Source organism: Neofelis nebulosa, chromosome 3 (assembly GCF_028018385.1).
Source record: "Neofelis nebulosa isolate mNeoNeb1 chromosome 3, mNeoNeb1.pri, whole genome shotgun sequence".
Classification (NCBI taxonomy): Eukaryota; Metazoa; Chordata; class Mammalia; order Carnivora; family Felidae; genus Neofelis; species Neofelis nebulosa.
This window is the reverse complement of record NC_080784.1, coordinates 72,305,676-72,330,794: the sequence shown is the minus strand read 5'-3', so window position 1 is coordinate 72,330,794 and position 25,119 is coordinate 72,305,676. Positions and strand designations below refer to the sequence as shown.

The 25,119-nt window shown below is 38.0% G+C and overlaps 1 protein-coding gene across 1 annotated transcript in view; it reads right to left on the bottom strand.

Annotated features, from left to right (window-relative positions):
• The window catches only part of PDGFC (platelet derived growth factor C), a 206,582-nt gene that overhangs the window by 9,698 nt on the left and 171,765 nt on the right, over positions 1–25,119 (bottom strand). Inside the window, exon 4 of the mRNA XM_058721066.1 lies at positions 4,017–4,224. Coding sequence (XP_058577049.1) covers positions 4,017–4,224 — 208 coding nt within the window. The remainder of the gene's footprint in view (positions 1–4,016; positions 4,225–25,119) is intronic.

Here is a 25,119-nt window from a genome sequence, read left to right as displayed (position 1 = left end):
AGTTTCAGTAAAATTGAAGAGTTTTGGATAACACACAATTCATCAGAAATTTTTCTTCAAAAATAAAGATTTTATTAAAATTTGGAATATTACCTAAATACAATAAATCTAGTTAAATATCTTTTACTAATAAGGGAAACATTATAAAGAAGAATTGAAAAAAAAAGAAATACATTTTCTGGTTAAAGATGACTTCAAGTAATAATAATCACTATGTACTCCAGTTTTAAAGAATTAAGTGCCAAAAAAAATTGAAAAAAAATATTGGGGGTGCCTGGGTGGCTCAGTTGGTTAAGTGTCCGACTTCAGCTCAGGCCATGATCTCATGGTTCATGGGTTCAAGCCCTGCATCAGGCTCTGTGCTAAACGCTTGCTCAGAGCCAAGAGCCTGCTTCAGATTCTGTCTCCTTTGCTCTCTGCCCCTCCCCTGCTTGCACTCTGTCTCACTCTGTCTTTCAAAAACGAATAAATGTAAAAAAAAAAAAAAAAAAAAAAAATTAAGTGCCAGTATTTTAAAATAATTTTCAAATGACAAGGTGATTAAGAATCAAGTGCTTGTTTTCTTGTTGCCCGCTTTACAATTCTATATTGACTTGTACACATGATAAAATTTTCCTAAAATGTCAAAGGAAGCCAATGGAAGTATTTTCAATAAACATGTTGTAAATCATGCATATGCAATTGTAAATTATAAGCACATGTAAACTATACGGTTGATTAAAACCTTGGTCAAGTATAAGGAAAAGTCAAGGAAATACCAATTCAAAAGGTTCATTTCAACATCCTATTTAGCTAAACAATTATTTTTTCCAACTCAATAGAAAACCGTTGTTTTGAGTATTTAAAGATTTCCCTTTCAACTGAAAATTGATCATGTGAAGGAAAGCTTTTAAATATTTAAGAGGAAATGAGTTCATTCTTTTGAGTATCATAAAAGACCAACTTATCTCTAATAAAAGTAATGAGATAATCGAGTTAAATCATGTCACACATTTCACCCGATTTCATTTCACTGAACTAACAGTATTTGTACATACTGCTCTTTCATTGTGAAAGCTGTATATGAGTTTATCTGAATCTTTTCTCTAGAAGTTAGTATCTGGGCAAGAAGGGTTTAGAAAGTCTAAAACATGCACAAACATACAAAAGCCGGTTGCCAACACTTTGCACGCTGATTTAAGATTTATACCTCTTTAGAATGTGAATGAAGCTCTTAGCCTTCAAAGGCTATTCATCTACCTCAGTGTTAAACACACTATTTCATGCAACTAGAAAATGAGACTGTATATGTTCACTTTAAAATGTTTACTTAACCACAATAAAAGGTTAGATAGATTTCCCAAGTGAACTGAGTTATGATACCTGCTGCAATGTGAAAATTTAAACACCCTTGCAACTTGGCTTCCACTCATTTATCATGTTTGACACAAAAGTCAAAGCCCTTTTTAAGTAAGCCTGACTTAGAAAATAAGGTATTTTCTTTTTCCGCAGTAGCAATGTATGAATGAAAACTTTAAGCCAGAGGAAGAAAAGGGGAAAAAAATGAAAAACATTAACGCAGTCCACACCGGGCTAAAAAATACAATTAAGGATTTTCAATGTGGCATATCTTATTTGAAATTTAAGCTTCCCACTTGTAAGGCTTCAAGCTCATCTAAGCTTCATTAAAATAAGTCATGTGACTATAATTTAATGTCATGAATTCTCCATAAATTCTCCAAACATTGTGAAGAGCTTCTATGCCAAAAAAAAAAAAAAAAAGAACAAAAAAGAGAAAGATCATGTCCAACACATACCTTTTTTTTTTTTTTTTTTTTTTTTTTTTTTTTTTTTAATAACTTAGCTATAGTATTATGGAAGTTTCCCTCTGCAGAATATTTGAAAAATCAAAATCGGTGTTCGGGTTCTTTATATCCTTTTCATAACTACTCCTTAAGACAATACACGCATTAGTTTGTCTTTCTAAAGAATGAAGATTTTGAGCATAGTGCCAATTAAAGTTGTTTTTCCTAGCGCAAATTTTCTTGTTCAGATTCACCCATACTGCAAGTTTTACTAAAAAGGTAATACCCACTGAAAACAAATCATGGTTACACTTCACTTTGTCCCTTGTTCATTCTTTTAAGATATTCAGCCCAAGGATATTCTATTACTGTAATGCAATCTGAGGGTGGTCTTTCTAAGTTGAATGTGGTAATACTGTGATATGTTTATTCTGTGGAAAATCAATTTTGATGTCTAATTAGAAGCTTTTAAACATTTTACTCCTTGTTCCTTTGTAGAAAGACCCTTGGGAGGGGAGTTGGTTTTGTCTATATAGATGTTATCCCACACCTGCATTTTAGTTTACGTAGAGTTCCAAAAATATACACTGCTTTTCTCACACTTACTGTATGCTTAAAAAGTTAATAGTTTTGGCAAACTGCAAAGGACATCAATTTGGAAAGTGCTAAATGAATATTTGAAAGAGCTGGTTCAGTGCTGGATGCTTTTAAACACATGCTAGCCTCTGGCCAAATCTTCACTGAAGCACCAGGTGGAGAGGTGCAGGCTTAAAGGCATGGCTAGAGGGGAGATTTTTAGGCTGGAATCCTGAGATCAGCTGTCAAAAACAAGATCTGAGCTTAGAACCTGGTTTACTCCCTTTGCCTTCTTCCAGATCAACATGATAATCTACTTCAAATTTAACAAAGGCTCTATTCACAAGTGTTTCAGCCAGCCTTGCAGATCTTCATTTTCCTGTTCCTAAGTGGGAGGGAAGGGAAGTGTTCGTAAGTTATTCATCAAGTTATTCATCAAGATCCAATCTTATAAATATGTAACAGCTTTCAGCATCTGGACAGGATTCCGCTGCCCATGTACTTTAACACCAATTTCAAATATTGCTGAAAGGAAACCACGTCTGTTGGCATAGCAAAATATCATGGTTGGGCAAGTCTGAACATGACCTGCTGAGATTAAAGCTCTTGATCCAGAAGGGCTGCAACTCTTAGCAGGAAAGGGCAGGAATCGGGTTTCTTTCTGACAAGATTTAGAAGAACAAGTCTGGTGCAATCTGCCCTTGTGAATTGCTCAAACCAACTAAACCTTGTTCCTTCTATATAAATTCTCCAAACTGTCATTCCATTCTCTAGAGTGATCCTGGATAGATTTCAATGTTTCTTTCTGAGAACCTGAAAGACATTTTTTTTTTTTTGAGTGCATAATAATTCGCCAGTTATTTCTGTTGTGTGTTCATTTGTGTCTGATATGGATACTTTCCAATCCCGACGTCACTAGGAAAATGAACTAACCTTAGAGAAGACTCAATTAACATTATTCCCAATTTCTTGACCATGTGGAATTAAGTTTAATCATCAACACTTTCACTCTTGAAGGGAGATAGGCTCATACGGTCAAGTGATCATTTCAGAGGCAGACTTTCAGAGAGAAAAATTACCATGGTGGGAATTTCTTTAGGTCATTCTTTTCTTGCTCTGAATTCTATCTTGGAAACTACTAGTCCCATTTTATGGTGAGCCGCTGTTATTTTCGGTATTATTTATAGAAGTTTGCAGGCTTAGGAGATGGAAATTAATATAATCCTGACCCATGAGGAGAAGGTAGATAACGATTTTGGTTTTTCTCCCTTTTCTAGGCCCAAACCTGGTTTAGCAGCGAAGGTAGTCCTTCTTGAGTCTCTAAATCAATATACCCTCCAAATTAGATTTGAATAAGCAAAAATTCTCATGAGATATAAAAGAGGACTTCATCAAAATGATATTTTTGAATTAAAGAAATGACACAATTATTCAGCAAAACGGTCCTTTTTAATTTTCCATACCCACTGAATTACAATGACTTCTCTTTGTATGCACTCTCATTTACTATGTAAATATGCTCAGATGTTACAAAAATGGGTTAAATATATCACTGAAGAATTTTAAACTCTACTCATTAGAAGCTATGGTAGAAGAATCTGAAACATTAGCTGTTGAGAAAATCAAATGAGGTTCGAATCTGAAGACAGAACTTACCTCTGGATTTTCTTCCAAAAACAAAAGCTTTGCCAAGAAGTTGCCAAGTTGGCCTGTATAGATCTTCCAAGTCCAATTGCCATCTATCTGGTTCAAGATACCGAATAAGATCTTCCAAGGTACTAAAGGCGGTGACTGCGTTATTAAGCAGATCCAGAGGCAAAGCTGAAGGGGGTAACACTGAAGGGCTCACGGCCTCTGTGAATTGCTGAAAGCAAAATGAATCTTACGTTAACTGTTTTAAAAATGACAATGTATTTCTTCTGGACTCATGCACGAGGTTAGGCAAACTAAGGCTGAAAATGCAAGGGAGAGGAAACTATATTCAACATGGACGAGAACTGCTTTGCAAAGACTTCATGTAGATGAATTCCAATAAATTTCCTGTGCAGTCAATGAGAAGGACATTAACTTTCATCATCACAAACCATGGCGGATGTGGATATCTGTTGCTTAAATATGAAGAAAATGTCTTTATGGCTCAATTAGGGGCTTAAAATGGAAACTATAATACAGTTTACCAGATTTGTCTTTTGCTTTTCACTTTTCATTTTCTTCAAACTGGAAAAATCACCAGGAAGTTATGCAAATGAGTGTCAGATCAATTACAAACATAATATAAAATAATTAAGCCATGAAGAATTAAGAATTAGAACAAACACAGGCGAAAAGCCTTTCACACTGGAGAAGGACTTGTTAGCCAAAGCAGCCCACAAACAAGCCATAAAAAAAAAAAAAAAAAAAAAAAAAAAAACTGATAAATTTGCCCATACTTTTTTTTTTTTTTTTTTTAATAAACAGGATTAAAAGACAGACACTGGGAGAACACCCTGATAAATGACATAACTGTCAAAGGATTAGTGTCCAGAATATATAAAAAAACTCCAACAACTTGATAGAGAATGGGTAAATTCCAAACAAGAAGTCTGAATGGCCAATAGACATATAAAAACATGCTAAAATTCATTAGTTATCAGAGAAGTGCAAAACAACACGAGGTATTATTTCACATACAAAAAAAAGGAGATACTGCAGGCATTGAAAGGAAAGGATGGCCAAGGATGTGGGTAAATTGGAATTTCTCTGTTCCGCTTGCAGAAGTGAATGTAAATTAGGACATCCACTGCTGCTGATTTAATGGATGTACACAGGATATTAAAGATTTATATGATGTATGTCCCTGTAATTCACTTTTGTATAAAAAAAAGGGTTTATGTCCTCTTATTTGTACACATGGAAATATATGCAAAAAAAATCCATCACAGTGCTGTTTGAAATAGAGAAAACTTCAAAGTAATCTGAATGGCCATGGATAGAGCAATGGATTAAAATACATCATTTTTAACGGTAAACAAAAATGAGGCCACGATCTCAATGAAAGTTCAATAACAAACTTGCCCCTCCAACCACAAATTTTTAGAGTGGACTAAAGTTAGGCAGTGGTCGATCAGAAGTGAAATCGAACCAGGCAAAATAAATACGTGAACAAATGCTTAATTATTATTCTTATTTTTAAGTTTATTTCGAGAGAGACAGAAAGAGAGAGTGGGGTGAAGGGCAGAGAGAGAGAGACAGAGAGAGAATCCCAGGTAGGCTCTGCACTGTCAGCACAGAGCTCGACGTGGGGTGCTCGAACTCATCAATCGCGAGATCATGACTGGAGCCGAAACCAAGAGTTGGACGTCTAACCAACTGAGCCGCCCAGGAGCCCCAATTATTTTTACTTACTTATTTACTTATTTATTTATTATAATTTTTTAAAGTTTTATTTATTTAAGTAATCTCTAAACCCAACATAGGACTCGAACTCACAATCCCAAGATCAAGAGTTGCATGTTCTTCCAACTGGTCCAGCCAGGCACCCTTGTTTTTATTTATTATTATTTTTTTTTTTCAGAGGAGGAGGGATGAAGAGTATGGAATAAAACATTTGTGTTGGTTGCTGTTCATTACAGTAGTATTTACAATAACAGAAAATTGATAATAAATCTAAATTTATAGTATTGGAAATGTTAATTGCACTGCACTCAAACTGAAATAGTGTACCTTCATTAAACACTAAGTCCTCTAAGCATTTTTACTAACAAAAGAAATGCCTACTATGTAGTAAATGACAAAAAAAAAAAAACCCCAGCCTATATAAATATACCTTGATTTAATATACATTACTGTATATAATATACATGTCTATATTTTTAACATTTTTATAATAAATATGGATTCCTTTTAGAGATCCAGTAAAAATAACATTTGTTGTAATAATTAAAAAAAAACTATCATGTAAGTTCTTCCTTTTCATCTTTATTACTTGGATCCTGGGCTAGATACTGGAAACAATCTATTCTATTCAGCAGACTCTAATGTTGTCTCCTTGCCTTCAGTCTTTCTTTATTCCCTTTATTCTGTGCTGCATAACCTCGGGTTAATCTACCTAAAATAAGTTATCACTGATCATGTGATGAATCTGGACAAATGCCTAGAGTGATTTCTCATCTGGAGGATAAAATCCAAATTCCTCACCCTGCATTCAGGATCCTCACAATCTGACCTTGGCTCACCTTTCCCATTTAATCCTCTACTCATCAAAGACATGCACATTTTGTTCCAATCAATCCAGTCTCTTCACTAACTACTGCACATGTCATATTCATCGCAGACCTTGTACCTCCACCCATGCTAAATACTGCTCTCCGTCCCCCATATGCAAAGCTCTCTCCTGTGATCCGCATAATAAATCTTTACCATTTATAATGGCCTTTCTTGAAACATGATTCACCCATGAAAACTTCCTTAATAACAGGGCCATTGTTGGCCATATATCTCAATTGTGTCAATTTGAAAAAGATCCTCTCTCTGTGCTATTCTGTGGGCACACGGCTTGAAAAGCAGAAGCTGTTTTATAAATTAGAAAAAGGACAAAAGAAGAGAAAAGAAGAGAGAGAAAGAAAGAAAGAAAGAAAGAAAGAAAGAAAGAAAGAAATTAAGAAAGAAAGAAAAAGAAAGAGGAAGGGGAGGGGAGGGGAGAAAAGAAAAGAAAAGAAAAGAAAAGAAAAGAAAAGAAAAGAAAAGAAAAGAAAAGAAAAGAAAAGAGAAAAGGACCACTGTTCTCTGCGGCAGGCATATCCCCAGATGAGGCTCATAAGCTTCATGGGTGTAGATCCTTCTCTGCCCACAGGAAGAGAGGCATTTTTATAGAGCATAATCATCAGAAATGAATGTGGCAGTCTTGGGTCAACACTGATTTCATTCTTATTTTAAAGATCTAATTTCAATAATGCCAAGAGTCTGGTTAAAGTATTAGCACGAAGATGTTTTCAATTATTCGATCCAACTTTTGAGAGTAGAAACCAAATGTAATACATTTTTGTTTACCTCTAGTATTTTTTAGTTGTCCAAGAAGTGCAAAACTGCTCTGATAGAGAATATTATAATTGATAACTATATTATGGATATAAATAAACAATTGTATGATAAAAGCTTTCATTGTTGATATAACCAATTTGGTTAATATTGATTACGTTTGTAATGTGAAAAGGTTAATGCAAATGTTTTGCAAATTTTTAAAATATAAGCCAAATGTATGTTTATATAAAGTGAAATTAAGGGCCAGTAATACTCAAAGAATAACTGAGTTATTACTCATGATTATGACGATATGAAACAAATAAAATATGTCATGATCTGCACACAGAGAGTAAATGTAGAAAGCTAATACAAAAATATATTATTCAATAAGATGTCAGAGTGCAGATGTACATTTTAGGTATGATATAAAATTGTTATTTAAGCCATTTTCAATTAGATCATAATCCAAGAATGGCTTATTTTGCTTCTGTGTTTGAGGATCTCTGCATAGAACATTCCTTTTGAAGCAACGAAAAGTTCCAACTGAAATCAATACTGCTGAAATAAGCGCAAAGTATTTATATAAAAAAAGCAAAACAAAAGAAACCTGTACTATTGGACAAACAAAATATGCACACCTTGGGTTCCATGAAATATCAGCATATCAAATCTCCTGAAATGACAAAAGCTGGAAGAAAACAAGTTGGCATACATTACTGCATCCATATATCGGATGGTGTTATAAACCTCCAAGTTTCTAAATATTTAAATTAAAATAAGAGAAATGTTTATTTATTTATTTATTTATTTATTTATTTATTTAATTTATTTTTTGAGAGAGAGATGGAGTGAGTGGGGAAGGGGCAGAGAGAGAGGGAGACAAAGAATCTGAAGCAGGCTCCAGGCTCTGAGCTGTCAGCACAGAGCCCGACGCGGGGCTCAAACCCACGAGCCATGATATCATGACCTGAGCTGAAGTCGGATGCTCATCCGACTGAGCCACCTAGGTGCCCCTAAGATAAATTTTTAAAAAAGATAAGGATACACACAGAGCAGTTTCCACCCCAACACAGGAGGGAATAATCACCTTGCTTCCCCTGGGTTCAAAGAATCAGTCTTTGGACAGAACAGAGGAAGCACTGCTTTTATTTAAGGGCTTTCTCATGACTCTTAACCACACCCGCTGATTCCAGAACAACCCAGTCGTTCACTTCTGTAGTTCTGCTTTTCTCAGTGGTCTAAAGGGATTCTCAGAGAAAAGGGAGAGCAATGGAAAACAGAAGTTAGAGGGGAAAAAAATGCCCCCTGATCCTTTACATTTTAATTTTTCCTCTAATTAAAAACTATTCTTTTCAGTCTAAGCCATAGCCTTTCCTCCAACATTTAGTGTCTAAAGAATTCTAACAATATCTTCTATTTAAAAATACTAATGTTGGGCTACGTGCCTTAGATTGAATTGGATTTGCACATCCTTCATTCACTCTCTTCTGTTCACCATGAAAATAGATACTTACTACTAAGTTATGGGTCATCCTAAGAATATTTAGTGGATGATAATGGTCAGTAATGGAAAGCACAGTTTCTTGGTGTGCTATAACGTTAGCTAAATCCATACCCTTCCTTTAGTAAGCCAGAAAAAAAAGGTGTGTGTGTGTGGGGGGGTAGTTTCTGCCACTCCGTGCAAGGTAGCAGTGACAACCAGGTGACTCTCTAGTCCCAGCCAGGATGTTCAGGTAAATTACTTGGAGGGGTAGATGGTGAAAGAGCAGAAAGAGATCTGAAATCTCTATGCAGTGAAGGGTCCTGTCGAACAGTGCGTTTCTAAAATGTCAGTGCCATGTACTAAGAAGTAAGAAGGATCCTAAACAAAATGAGGTCTTTTAGATTTCTTGGTGAAAGTTACTCTGAATGACAGCATGATATAAGAGAAGAGCCCTGATCAAGAGTCAGTGAGTCTAGGCTCTAATCCTGAAGCTACTCCCATTTAGGGAAGAGAGTTTGGGCAAATACTATAACCCCTCTGAGCCTCAGTTTCTTCCTCTGTGAAGTGCTAGCTACTAAACTCAGTCACCTCTAAGTTTCTTTCCGGGTTTTAAATTTAAGAATTTTATGTAATTATCAGGTACAAGAGGGCTCATTCTCTTCACATCCTCGCTAATCCCCTGATCTCTTGTGTCCCTGATGATAGCCGTTCTGACAGTGTGAGGTGGCATTTCACTGTGGCTTTGATTTGCATTTCTCTGATGTTAGTGTAAGCATCTTTTCATGTACTGTTAGCCATTTGGATGTCTGCTTTGGAAAACAAATCAAAACAAAACAAAACAAAACAAAACAAAACATAACAAAACATGTCTATTCAGATTCTCTGCCCACTTTTTAAATCAGGTTTTGTTTTGGCTATTGAGTTGTATGAGTTGCTGATATATTTTGGATATCTGATATATGGTTTGCAAATTTTCTGTCCCATTCCACAGGTTGCCTTTTTATTTGGTTGACTGTTTCTTTGATGTGCAGGAGCTTCCAGTTTGACATAGTCCTACTTATTGATTTTTGCTCTTGTTACTTGTGCTTTTGGTATTATTACCAAAAAATTCTTGGGCAGTGTTGGTGGGGATGTAAATTTGTTCAGACCCTATGAAAAACAATATGGTGGTTCTGTACAAAACTAAAAAGAGAACTACCATACCATGTAGCAATCCCATTTGTGGATATATATCCAAAGACAGGAAAACAGGATATTGAAAAGATGTTTACCCTATGTTTACTGTAGCATTATTCACAATAGCCAACATATGGAAACAACCTAAGTATCCATCAAGGGATGAACGGATAAAGAAAGTATGATGTATATCGACAATGGAATATTATTCAGCCACGAGAAAGAAGAAAATCGTGACATTTGTGACAACATGGATGGAGCCTGAGGGCATTATACTATGTGACATAAGTCAGACAGAGAGAGACAAATACTGTATGATTCCACTTATACGTAGAATCTAAAAAAGCTGAACTTGTAGAAACAGAGAATATAATGGTGGTTACCAGGAGCTTGGGGGTGGGTGAGGTAGGGAGATGTTGATACAAACTAGCAGTTAAAAATTAATAAATACTAGAGATCTAATACACAGCATTATGATGATAGTTAACAGTATTGTAATATATGGTAAGAAATCTTAAATATTCTCACCACAAAAAAGAAGTCATTATGTGATGTGACTATGGCAGTAATCTTACTGCAGTATAGAAATGTATCAAAGTTACATACTGTGCAACTTAAATTTACACTATGTAACATGTCAATTACATCTCACTTTAAAAACGGAAGAGGAAAAAAGAAAAAAAAAGAGTTCAATAAAGCTTCAGGAAAATTTTGGAAAGCTTCAGAACAAAACATATTCCTTAGTAAGTCTGTGATGGGGTGGAACTCTATTTTTTTTTTCCTTTAAATTCTTAATGTTGCTTTAGATTATCAGTGAATTCTGGGAGACACTGACCTATCACTGCTACAACTAACATAATTTTACATTGTTTTTTGTTTGTTTGTTTGTTTTTACTATCCTGAGAGTGCACACAAGTTTACCTTGCCTTTTAAGGGAAATGTCCCTCGAAAGGCAAACATATCTAGCTTATGAATGGAAAGGTAAACATATCTAGCTCTAAGAATCAGAAGGAAACAGATTCATGTTCAGAGAATTGATATCAGTATGTTTTCAAATACATATAGGTACATGTTGGGTTATGAGATGAATTGTGTCCCCCCAAAATACCTATGTTAAAGTTGTCCTCTTCAGTACCTCAGAATGAGACTGTATTCAGAGACATGGCCTCTAAAGAGGTAATCCGGTTAAAATGAGGTCATCTGGGAGGGCCCTAATCCAATATGACTGGTCCTTCTAAGAAGAGGAAATGTGCTTATAGACATGCACAAAAGACACAGGGAGAACATGGCCATCTACAAGTCAAAGAGAAAGGCCTCAGAATAAACCAATCCTGTTGACACCCTGATCTGGAACTTCTAGCCTCCAGAACGGTGAGAATATAAACTTCTGTTGTTTGAACCACCCAATCTGTGGTACTTTGTAAGAGCAGTCCTCGCGAGCTAAAGCATGGTGTCATCGACTTCTTAGTATCCATCACAGCAGCAAACAAAGGTTCATTTTATACTATACCCATTAAATCACTTAACATTTATTCAAAAGCTCATGAGGTGGGCGCTGTAAACAAAACAAACCAAAATACTTGCCCTGGTGAAGTTTAACTTTTATAAACTGAGTATTCCCTATTATAGGAAAGATTTTCCCTTTCCTATTATAAGTGTAATTTTTTCTTGCCAAAACAAAGCCAAACTGAGAATCTGCTATTGTGAATCACATAAATAACCCAACTCACATCAAACAAATCCTGGTGGGCGTGGAACATAAAAAGTGAACTAATGGGGCGCCTGGGTGGTTCAGCTAGCTGGTTAAGCGTCATGACTTCGGCTCAGGTCATGATCTCACGGTTCGTGAGTTTGAGCCACACGTCGGGCTCTGTGCTGACAGCTCAGAGCCTGGAGCCTGCTTTGGATTCTGTGTCCCTCTCTCTCTGCCCCTCCCCCACTCATATTCTGTCTCTGTCTCTCAAAAATAAATAAACATTAAAAAAAATGTTTAAAGTGAACTTAACATGAAAAAAATAACTGAAAAATGGATATATTTCTACTTTTATTATTGAAAAATAACAGGCAGCCCTGGGTTCACATCCAGTTATGGCCATCTGAGAATCAGTGTTACGAGCTCAACACAGAAAGTTTGGCTACAAGAATGAGTCCTCTGATGGACTTCTCCATTGTTAACTTTGGAGAAATCAACATTTTTAGTGTTTTTGTATTTTACTACAGCTACTTTAAATATTTTATGCATTTATTATCATCTTTTCCTTTTTTAGAAAAAGAAAAGCTGACTTCCTGTTTGGAACAGTACTATCTGAATTGCTTATAATTTCACAATAGTTACGTATCTCTAAAAAAACCCATAGCTTGTCTTTTTATTAGGATTTTTGTGGCGAGTGCAATTTTAAAAATATAACATTTACAACGAATCTTCCCTGGACAAATACACACATACAAATGTTTACTCCGAGTAGCATAGCAACTACCACAAAACTTTTGGTGCCTACCAAGATTTACGTTGCAGCTTTCTTAGCCCTCTGCATTCAGTACCTTTCAAACTGATAAGGAGCCTTTCACTTCATTCATACCTAACAGAAGGGTTAGGAAAGCCGGTTAGGTTTTATTCTTGTTGCAGACATTAAATACGAATAACAAAATAAAAATCCAGGTGTTCTAAAAGAAGGAAAAAAAAAGTTCAGTCTTGTTACATCCCTTCGTAAAGGTGACTTCAATATCATTTACAGAATGTCAAGCTGGTATAATGTATATAGGTCTGACTTTTTGAGAGTTTAGGAAGCAGACAAGGCACACAGACAAAAATGCCTGCCAGGAACAACTGACGGGAGGTTCTGTAAAGACACAAGAATGCCCTGGAACAATTCATTTAAACACGCTTCTTTGTCCTGCCCTTGTTCTTATCTGAATTCATCCAAAAAGTTATCTTGGTTGTGTTTTTAAGTTATTCTTAAGCCAGCACAGAAAAGCAAATGCTTGCATTCCTACTCAAGAACAGATTTTTTTGTTTTTTTTAACATTTTATTTATTTTTGAGACAGGGAGAGACAGAGCATGAACACGGGAGGGTCAGAGAGAGGGAGACACAGAATCTGAAACAGGCTCCAGGCTCCGAGCTGTCAGCACAGAGCCCGATGCGGGGCTCGAACTCACGGACCGCGAGATCATGACCTGAGCCGAAGTCGGCCGCTCAACCAACTGAGCCACCCAGGCGCCCCAAGAACAGATGTTTTAATACTGTGTGGGTAATGCAGATTATAGATTTAAGTGAGAAATCCTAGGGAAGGTGGCCGGTTGTATTCACATCAAGTCTTAATATGAGAAGTTCTGACTGAAAGAGCATGGTAAGTGAGAAAAATTTGACATATCTATGCAACCAATCGTAGTGACAGGCCAGTATGAAAAGCGAGAAATGTTTATCACCCAGAACTTTTTTAAAAGCAGTGATTTCAAGGCTCAGACCTGACCCTGACCTTTAAACGCTGAGAGCTTTGTGGTTTCGGGCAAACCCTGAGCAGCAGCAGGACTCTGCCTGGGCCCAAATATGGAAAAAGAGATGACTAGCGGTGCTGAAAATGTTGTCTTTAAAAAAGTAATGTTGATGTTCATAAGCACAGCTTCTTACTCAATCAGTGGATGAAATAATTGCTACCAGCTCCGTTTTCCTATCAGCATGAAACTGGAGAATGACCACAATCTGACTACATTGACAAATTCCGGCATGGTTATCCTCAAATCCTCCTCACCTAAAGTGTTTGCGGTCTGCAGGCACCTCAATTAAATAATTTCACCCTGATGCTAATGCCTTAGGTTGGAAGGTCTCACAGAAGCCAACCCTCTGCCAGGGAGCAGGCTGACTGCGGGCTGGGGAATCAGCATTAACACACAGTTTTTCACTTCCTAGGTAAAACTGTGGATTAGAAGTAATAATCTATACTGAAAACTAGAATCCCATGAGACAACTAAATAACATACGCCCAAGCACATTTTCCACAATGGCATCTGTGGGAAGCCAAAATTAAGGGTGTTTTTTTTTTTTTCTACTAAGAGTTTAAAAATTATTCCCCTGAATCGAAAAATGTGACAGGCCATAAAAAGCTGAAACAACATGTAGCAGCTGCAAGTGTTTAACAACAAAACGTCACAGGACTTTCTTTCCTAATCTTATTATACTGAGTGTTTGTAAATTTGCTTTGTTACCGTACTCGAGAAATGATCGATAGTAAGAAACTTCAACTGAAAGAGAATGTAAACTAAGAACTGGTAGAAGAAAAACACATCCTCACTGAAACACGTGCGATACTGTTCACCTTGAACCAAAATCCCTAAGACTCTCTTATAGAAATGTCTCTTCTAGTTCAACATCTATCCTAATTCAATCTATTCAATTCAACAGCCAATAAGGGAAATTTTTGGAATGCTTTGTAAAGATCTAGCTGAGAAATGATGCCTTATATTGGTAGATATTTTCGACTATATGTTCAATAAATTTAATAGTCAGATAAGACCCTCAACCTCATTTGAGTTTTGTATGGGAGGAAGACCTTCCTTGGGTAAGAAACAATGGTACAGTTATGTATTTTTAAATTGCTTGACAGTGTAAGAGTGGGAGCATGTAGCTGAAACTGGAGACGGTGACAAAAAAAAAAAACCCTCAGGACATGGTTTTGAGGAGTAAAATGAGACTATCTAATGGAAGTAGTTCACATGTATATAAAGTAGAAAGGTCACCACCAATGACTTCCTCCTGCCCCCACACCGGCTTGAATCCAATGGTCCATTTTCTCAGTCTTTGTCCTAACTTACAAGCAGCTTTCTAAGTCTTCTTCCTATCCCAAGAGATCTTCTCCTTAGCTCTGTCTACTGGTTCCTCTTGATCACTTTGCCTTTGTGTGCTGGAGTGTTCCAAGGTTTATTGCTTGGACCTCTTCTATTTTCTGTCTACATTCTTTCCTCTGGTGGTCTCACACAGTTTCAAAGCATTGCATGTGATTTACATGCTGACCAGCATCAAATCCCTATGTCTAACCTGCACCTTTTTGCTATCACAGCAATGGCAACTCCATCATCTGGACTCATCCTCTGCACCTCTCCTTTGCTTACGTTCCACATCCCACATCAAATTATCTTGCTTCTATCTTCAGATTATGTGTAGAATCTGACCACTTTTCATCACCTCCACGGCTACCATTTTATAATCCAGGCTACCATCTGCAATAATCTGACTGGCCTCCCTGTTTTTGCCTTTGTCGAATGAATGAAATAACAGAGCTTTACACTTTCAACCACAAATGGTAAGACATATTTTTATTGTTTTAATTTTTCTAGAAATATGTAACTGTTTTTAAACATCATATTTTAAAAATCATGGCTTTTATTTTAAACATTCTATTGATTACTCACAGTAAAACCTGATGGAAGAAGTTGGTACAGATTTTACACACGTCTTTTCACCCATTATGCCTTCTGAAAGTGGCTGTTCATCCTGCCCTGGGATACATTCTATCTGCTCAGAAGGCACTCAGTAATTGTTCCACAGCCTGCAGATGATATAAATTATGTCCTCTTCAGAGTAGGACAGCCATGCCCACCAGCCAAGAAAACTGGGTGTTTCTGTAAATTACATGGTGAACATCTTAGTTATGTGTGTGTCTGTAGCGATAACTGTTCAAAGCACAGAAAAGTATCACTTCCCTTAGAAAACTGTTTTAAAGATTAAGTAAAATAGTATAATTTAAAATTTTTTTTTTTTTTTTAATTTTTTTTTTTTCAACGTTTTTTATTTATTTTTGGGACAGAGAGAGACAGAGCATGAGCGGGGGAGGGTCAGAGAGAGAGGGAGACACAGAATCAGAAACAGGCTCCGAGCCATCAGCCCAGAGCCCGACGCGGGGCTCGAACTCACAGACCGCAAGATCGTGACCTGGCTGAAGTCGGACGCTTAACCGACTGCGCCACCCAGGCGCCCCATAATTTAAAATTTTAATAAAAATGGAGCCTTATATATATTAGGCATTATCATGCAGTTTTTATCGTGCATTGCATTAATCATATTATATCAACTTTAGTCAAGATAAAAAAATATTTTAAGAAATTTAGTTCATGATTTATGTTGGTTTGTGCCGTATGGAATGACATTACCTATTTAGTCAATGTTCACTGATATCCCCACCCAACATTCTTATAACACAGACATGGCAAATCAGAACTTGTTCTGCCCCAGAGGGGAAATCTTTGTTCAAACTCCTTTCTCTGTTAAAGCAGATTTATATTCAGTAGTTCTTCTCAGGGGACAAACAGGAATTTCACAACAGCAAGGTAAGTGAATGCATGTCTAGGTATGTTTATGGCCGTGAACAACTCTATGCTGAGGAACTTTAAAAATATATATAATAATGTCCTTAGCTCACATCTCTAATTTCAGTTTCTGGAATCTTTATTTCTAGTCTATAAAGTCTTTCTATGAAATTAAACAAATAAAACCCCACCAAAAATGTAGGATTTCACTAGTCAGACCCCCTGTGTAACTGTTATCTTAACTACAGTGTGTGGGATTGTACTGAAACAAACTCCTTTAAAGTAACTATTCAGCAAAAAGTGAATTTCATTTCAATGATGGAGGAAAATATGGATGACAACTATGTTATCAAGTGCTAGGTCACTTCCTTCTACATTTTAAATCACTCTGTGATGTTCCTATTTTGCCATAAAGTCTTCAATGCTCATCTCCAAATCCGAACACTTCCGAAAAAGAAAAGTATACGCTTATTTTATGTTCTTTCCTTATGTCCTTTCACACTGGTCACTACACTAAAATGAAGCTGTGTCACATGGTCAGAATTCTGGGCAGGTCAAGGGAAATCACCCATGGCCAAGGACAGCGTAGAATATTCTTGTGAAAAGTTGCTGCCGCCTTTAGCCCCAAACACACCTGAGAAGTCTTTTCCTCCTGTTGCTAGAAGCAAGGTATGATTTTGAAATTGGGGGCAGATGAAAGTGAAGTCATCTCACAAAGTGTGATATGACTATTATGTGCTGGTACTGAGATGATGAAGATAAATCGCCATTGTGCTGTTCTCATCTTCAGGTGGGTACACAGGTATCCCCTGGGTAAGGACTACAACAGGGGTTAAAAACTAAGTGCTGTGAGAGCACTTCATTCCACCCGGAAGAATTAAGGGGAGGCTACAAGAAGAGGTTAAAATTCATGTTGGGATCAGAGAAGAAGAAAGCACTCACACAGATTAGAAGGCAGCACTTCTGATATTTACAAAGAACCAGAGCTGGGAGAAAGGACAGCGCTGGGGTCAAAGGCAGAGAAAGAGTGTGGCTGAAGCACGGCCACAGTGGGGTGGGCAGGGGGCAGGGGAGCAGGAGGGCAGGTGGGGGTAGGGGAGGATGCCGGCGGTGGAGAGCAGGGTTTGACTGATTAGGAAGCCTGTGTGTGCGCCAAGCTATGGAATTTGCATCTAATCCGCAAGGGGCAGGAGAATCCAAAGAGACTGAGAGAGGTGGGATATCATCAAGTTCTACTTGTCTTCTGTGTGAGGAGCTGAGGAAAGAGGTGGGAGGACTCTGGTAGCAGTCATAAAGAAGGCTTTGGGGGCGCCTGGGTGGCGCAGTCGGTTAAGCGTCCGACTTCAGCCAGGTCACGATCTCGCGGTCCGTGAGTTCGAGCCCCGCGTCAGGCTCTGGGCCGATGGCTCGGAGCCTGGAGCCTGTTTCCGATTCTGTGTCTCCCTCTCTCTCTGCCCCTCCCCCGTTCATGCTCTGTCTCTCTCTGTCCCAAAAATAAATAAAAAATGTTGAAAAAAAAATTAAAAAAAAAAAAAAAAAAAAAAAAAAGAAGGCTTTGAACCTTTGCATGTGCTGTTTCCCTTTGTCAAGAATTACCTTTCTCCCTTCTTCGTTTGGCTAAAGGTGACTGATCAGTAAAGAGTCAACTCCTCCAGGAGAGTTTCACTAACCATGCTTTTCCATCTCCAGATCACTACCGCCATGCTGGTTGCCCTTTACTTATCCTCTGCAACATCTCTACCAGTACACCGAAATGAAATTATTGTACCTCTCTCCCCCACTTGCCCATAAAGTATTTCAGAGCAGAGGTGAAGTCTTATGTCCCTCGGATAACTTTGATCCCTAGGAGCTTTTAAAATCTGAGAGACAAAATAGGAATGAAGTATTTTTTTTTTTTTAAAGTATGCTTTATAATCTGATGACCACCGTTGAGGAAAAGAAATGAAGGGAAGGGTGTCAAAGTCTGTCACCATGGTAGAATCAACAGGAATTGGCAGCTGATGGAACAGGGAATAAAGAAAAGAAGAGCCCATCAAGATATTAAATATTTCTAGAGACAATGAGCTAAGTGACAAAATAGGTAAGGATGAAAGAAGGAAAGGGCTCAGGTTGGGTCATTTTAAGCAGAGGAGTTACGGAGTATTGGCATGGACAACTGCAGACATTTCCATGGCATTAAAGACTGAGGATTGGATAGGGATAGAGAGTAACAATCATTAACACATATAAGGTTAGTTCGAGCCACAGAAAACCAGAACAAATGTAATGAGTCGAGAAGATAATAATCAAAGAGAGGAAATTGGGATTTCCAATATTCAGATGCTAGGCTAAGGCACAGGAGCCAGCACAGGTGCCTGAAATAGATCAGCCAAAAGGGCTAGAAGAGAGCTGGGGTGCCCTGGATGCATTAGCAATTCTGTAGCCAAAGGAGAGGAGAATTCTGACAGGTGGAGATGGACGGCAACATCAGAGTGATGGAAAGATCAAGAAGGAAGAGGGATACAAATAAGCCACTGTAGTTCTTAAACAGGTGGTCTATACCCTTAGAAGTTTCAGCAAAGTGGGTAGAAAAGAAAAAGAGCCATTAAGAAAAAGGAGCAGGGGCACCTGGGTGGCTCTGTCAGTTGAGCGGACAACTTCGGCTCAGGTCATGATCTCACGGTTCCTGAGTTTGAGCCCCACGTCTGGCTCTGTGCTGATGGCTCAGAGCCTGGGCTTCAGCTCAGAGCTGATGGCTTCAGACTCTGCATCTCCCTCTCTCTCTACCGCTTGCCTACTCACACTCTGCCTCTCTGTCTCTCTGTCTCTGGCTCTTTCTCAAAAATAAATAAACATCAAATTTTTTTAAAGAAAAAGGAGGATAAATGGAGACAGTGAGTAGAAGTTACTTCATTAAGCTTGACAGTGAGAAAAAAAGGAGACAGGTTAATGGGTTTATGGGAAGGATGATTACAAAAAGGCTTACTATACATAATAGGGGGAGGTATCTCTGTATATTTGCAATCAGTAAAGAAGAGGCCTAATGAAGAAAACAAAAGGAGTTTGAAGTCGGGAGAGTTAGGTCCACTGCAGGTAAGGACAGGGCAAGAACACTTGCCTCATAAACTGTGTGGAAGATTAAGAGGTCACAGTGTTTCTGAGGGACAATATTTTCCACAAGCCTTAAAAATGCTCATTTTTTAAGATCTTACAATTTCTTATTTAGAATTTTACCCTAAGAAAATAATCAGAGCTAGCATCTAAGGATATTCATTGTAGCATGAAGAGTAAAATTAAATAAAAACCTAAGTGTTCATAAAAGGAAGATTGTTAAGTAAAAGCGATTATAACATACGCATGTATAGAGCATGGCCATTATGTTGCCAATGATTTTAGTGTACGTTGGAACAACGGAGAAATGAGCCCTGACAGCTCAGTAATATAACTACGTCCAAGCTAAACTATAAAGCAAACAAGAGGATTTACGTTCTTGCATTTGCATTGTGCAAAGAGACTGAAGAAGAACCAGCTTAACATCTCATTCATTGTTCCCTAGTTTAAGGTTAATAAACATCTAAAAATAGACTCCTCAGATGTCACTCTCATATGCAGGGCTCCTACTGGCTACCGAAGTCTTGAAACGGAGCAGCCAGCATTTGTCAGGACAACTGAGACTGGGCTGTGATTCTAAAAAGTGTAACATTCACATGTTTAAAGAAAGTAAAATTCTATCAGTCAGAATCAACTAAATGGATTATTAAAATAACAACCAATTTCTGTATGTAGAATCTAATGCATGGATTGGGGAGAGCTGCAATACGTGGGAGGTGCAAAGTCATGGCGAAGTTTAATAAAGTTCAAGGTCAATTTATAGCTGTCTTCCCATATTATTTTTCTTTGTCTTGTTTTTTTACCTGGCTTCTCTACTCTGTCACCTTTGCCCCAAATGTCTGATGCTCTGGAGCCATCTTTACTCTCCTCACACCATCTTGCTTTATAAAAATCCTCATTGCTTCAGCTGATTTAGATAAGACACTAAGGGGGTTAAACGCGTGGAACGAGTAACTGCTACTCGATAGACAAATAGGTACATCCATAACTAATAGGCTCTTAATTATCCAAAGGTCATTCACATGATATATAAATTCATTCAATGGTTCAATATACTGAGCACCTAATATGGGTTAGACACTATGCTAGATGTCGAGGATATATCAATGAACAAATTAAACGAAGTATATATCCTACTGGAGAGAAACAGACCATAAATACAATAAATGAAACAAAGGGATCATTGGATGGTGAGATGTACTATAGGAGAAAAGTAAAGTGGGGAGGGGATAAGACAGGCAGAGATGGTCTCCGTGCGAAGGTAACATTCAAGCAAAAGTTAAAGGAGGAGAGAGTGTAAGTCATGTGGCTCCCTGAAGGAAGATAATTCTAGGTATACAGAGTGGGAGGGCAAATAATCCGAGGTAGGAAGTGCGTCTGGTTTATTTGAGGAATAGCAACGAAGGGGCCCTGTAACTAGATCAGAGATAGTGGAGGGCCAGATAATATGGGATATTGTAGGTCTCTGTAAGGATTAAGAGTTTTCTCTGGGTGATCCGGAAGTAGAGTTGCCAGATAAAACACAGGATGCCCAGTTACATTTAAATTTCAGATAACCAACAAATAACTTTTTAACATAAGTATGACCCAAAAGTTATGTAGTCATTCATTGTTTAGCTGAAATTAAAACGAACTGGGCATCCTACGTTTTAATTCGCTAATTCTGGTAACCCTAGAAAGGCGTCTTTGGAGAGTTTCAAGCAAAGGAATGACATTACGTGACTAATGTTTACAGAGGATCATACTGCTGTGCTGAAAAGATATTGTAGGAAGGCAAAGATGGAAATAGGAAGGCACTTACTAGGTAGTTCCAATAATCCAAATGGGAGGGCTGAGGAGGTAGCTGGACATCCAAGAGAAGATTTCAGGTTAGATGTAGGGGCTGGCTATGTAAACTTGGAAGCCAATGGCTTAAGGATAGCACCCAAGCCACGAGATGGGATGAGACTGCCAAACGAGTGGGTGTTGATGAGGAAGAGGTGAGTACCATGGTCTCCCAGTCTGGATGAAGTGGTCTTGATTCAAAAGGGAATGACCCTAGGGATATTCTCATAAAGTCAGGTCAGAGAGAGGAGTTGGAATCAGTAAAGGGAACTGAAAAGGAGTAGTCAGTGAGGCAGGAGGAAAATGGAGAGTGTGATGATCTAAGACCAAGGTGAAAAAGCATTCAGCGGAAGGTAACGAGGATCAGCTGTGTCAAACACCGATGACAGGTCTAAGACGAGGGAGACGGAGAACTTCCCACTGGATTTGGCACTATACATTCATAGGAGACCTTACCAGGTGCAACTCTGGTAGAACGGTAGGGGTGGAAACTTGCTGAGTAGAAATTAGGAGAGAATAAAAGGAGAACAATCAGAGACAGCAAACGTAAAGAACTATTCTGAGGAGTTGCTGACGAGGGGAGCAAACAACAGCTCTAGTAGCTGGATGGGGATACGGGATCAAGAGAATGACATATTTTTTTTACAAGATGAGGGAAAGAGTAGCATGTTTGTATGCTGAAAGGAATGAACCAGTAGAGTAAAAAAATAAGATGGCTGGTGCGTGTGTGTGCACGTGTGTGTGGTGGGGGAGAGAGGCATGCAGGCGCATCCTTGAAGATTTGACAAGAAGATATGGATGAGATGGAATTAGGCAGACACCCCAGTTCTCCAAGGTTGACCCAAGGTCTTAGGGGCGCCGGGTGTTGCGATACAGATGAGAGATGGGGAAAGGGGATGGGGAGAGCTTGTGGACGTCCTCTTCTGAGTGCCCGTATTCTTATGAAACAGGAAGCAAAATTCTCTGAGAGCGAGGATGGGAGAGATGATGCTGGAGGTTTGAAGAGAGAATAAAGGTAAAATGGCAGTTGTGGACTCTGGGAGAGAGGATGGGCAGAGAAACGGTAGGATGATTGTCCAGCATCACCTCAGAACATTTGAATCTAAAACAGAAGTAGTTTCAGTTAGAATGACAACAGGAGTTCATTTGTGGACGCCATCCATGGTGTTGGGATGTAACTTTGTGGCTGGGTATTTCCAGAAGCTTCTTAAATCGGGTGCACTTGCCAAAAATCTCAGGCGAGGAGACCCACGGACAAGGGGTCACACAGGCAAATGCTGCGGTGATGGGGGCACAGAAAAGCCTAGGGCAAACACTGAGCACGAAGGAAGACAAAGAAACGGCGAGCTCGGGGCAGAATGTCACAGAGCATCACTAGAACCTCCAGTGTGTTCTGAGATTAACGAGGACTTCCAGAATGTTGTTGCTGAGGCCCTGTAAGAAGCTATGAGAGACTCAACAAGAGTCTATACCAATCTATTTTTAGACACTTTTAAAGACAAACCGGTACAAAAAGGTTGTTCTAAGAAGGGTTAAAGTTAGATATCAGAAATGCAGCCAGGCCCCAACTCCCTATTTGAATCAAGCATTTGGCTAATTCTGTCATCACAATGAATTCAATGTTACTTCTTGTTCAATGTGGAAAAAAATGGTCAAGTTAAAAATCTAATGTTAATCATTTTTTCCTAACTGATTAGACCAAAAGAAGAGTATTTGGTGAAAAGTATTAACTTCATGAGGAACTTGCAACTTGCTGCATAAGCAGTGTAGCTGCAGACAAATCAGCTTTAAAGACACTGTTTTAGGTCTGATAATATGAATATTCATGCAATGGATGTGATGCCACTTCTCTTTCCTGTTTTTCACAAATGGTTACTTTAAAATAATGTATCTCTCTAAATGTCTTTCCTATTTTACTGATGTGGAAATAGTTTCTGGCTTCTGATGATTTTATGCAGAATATATGGAAATAATTACAGCCGAGTACCAGCGAGACTGTGGTTTTTTGATGTACTGATCAACTGCGGTTTCGGCTTCTGCTACTGTTGCTCACAATCTAGGAAGTGGTTAGTTTTGTTCTGGGGTTTAAAGCATGGCGTTATATAATTGTTGACACTGAGCTAACCTCTTTCTGATATTCGGAGCATGGTGTAATCCTGTATCAACTGTGTAAAGCAGCTTCTTCGTGAACTTTGGAAATTCTCGTGTTTTACTGACTCCACTGCTCCAGCCTGAAAGCATTTATTTCCTGTGCTAGCCCAAGTGACCGAAGCTGGTAAGATGTGAGGTTTTCCCTTGAACCAAACACGGAGGGCAGACAGAAAAACTTATGAATCTTCAGCAGCTGCCCAGAAAATTATTGTTCTGATTTCACTAAACAGTAATGCACAAAATGAGGGTGAGGCCCCTAATTCTTCACTTGAAAACTATGCACTCTGAAATGCTAAATAACGTACGCATTTGTTTTCGAAAATATGTGTATAAAATTTAACCTAAGGCAAGGGACTCAGATAAGCCAAAAGCATCTATGTGGAATGGGGTACAATGACTGGCTATCGTTGCAAAATACTTTATGTATGTCATCAGCAGGAGGCTATGAATGTCATCCAAGCTCTGCATGGGCATATATGTACAAGCATACATGCACACGCCCCACCCAGAACCGCTAAAGATGTTCTTACTGAAAATTAGGCCACTTGAGGCATGGCTGACAAAACTGAAAAACTGAAGAAACTGAGGAGTATAGTCTGAGGTAGTAAAAAGTGATGGGGCATCGCTTCAAACTGGAAGGGATATTTTGAGACAATGCTGTACCATGGAAAAAAAAAAAAACATGGAATTTTGAATGAGAAAAATCTGGGCACGGACCCAGATCCACCATTTATTATTTGTGGGCATGATCACGGAAGATCACTTATTTTCTCTATGTTTTAGAGTATTTGTAAGACATAATAATAATAAATAAGCTACCTAATTTACTGGGTTGTTTTGAAGCTCTAATAAGATGGTGTGCATAAATATATTTTACAAGGTACCAAGTGGTTATGCATTACCAGTAATGGAAAAAGTCATTAAAATCACTGCATGCAGTTTCAAAGGGAAGATTAGGACCCGTAAGAGGAGTTAAGAGAAGAAAGGTTTTGCTAAATACAAGAAAGAAATTTCTAAAAACAGTATTGGTTAAAAATGGAGTGGCCTTAACAACTAAGAGATAATGAATTCATGAGTTTTATGCCAAAGTTATTTTTGTTTGGGGAGCAAAAGGATTGTGAATCAGATGGAAGATATGCAAAACTAATTTAAAGGTTTCTTCCAGTCTTGAAACTCTATGAACTTGTTTGGATAGAGTCAAAATAAGATGAAAAAAACCTGCAGCCTAAATTGGCCACCAGGATCCACTGCTTTGTCTTTTGCAAATCCTCCCCACCCCAAATTTTCTAAATAAAAATATGAACTTCAAGAAGTAAACACAGGAGTTTGCATCAATTGTTTATTCAGATTTTTTAAAAAATCAATATTACCTAATAAAGTGAACATGTTAATGTATGTGAAAGTATTGTGTAATTTGAAAGGCAAAACAGAAGCTTATGTATAGATACTATGATGCTACACTGAGAAATGGGTAATTCAATTAACAAGGTTAAGGGTGGGAACTTGGACATTTTTTATTACTTTATATGAGCTGAATCTCTTTTCCTGTCTCCTTTTTATTTAGGTTTTTTTTTTTTTTTTTTTTTTTTTTTTTTTTTAAGTTTCACTCATTTAAGTAATCTCTACACCCAACATGGGGCTCACACTCAGGACCCCGAGGGAAAAGAGTCTTATGCTCTTCCAACTGAGCCAGCCCGGTGTCCCCAGCACCCCCCGTCTCACTTTTAAATTT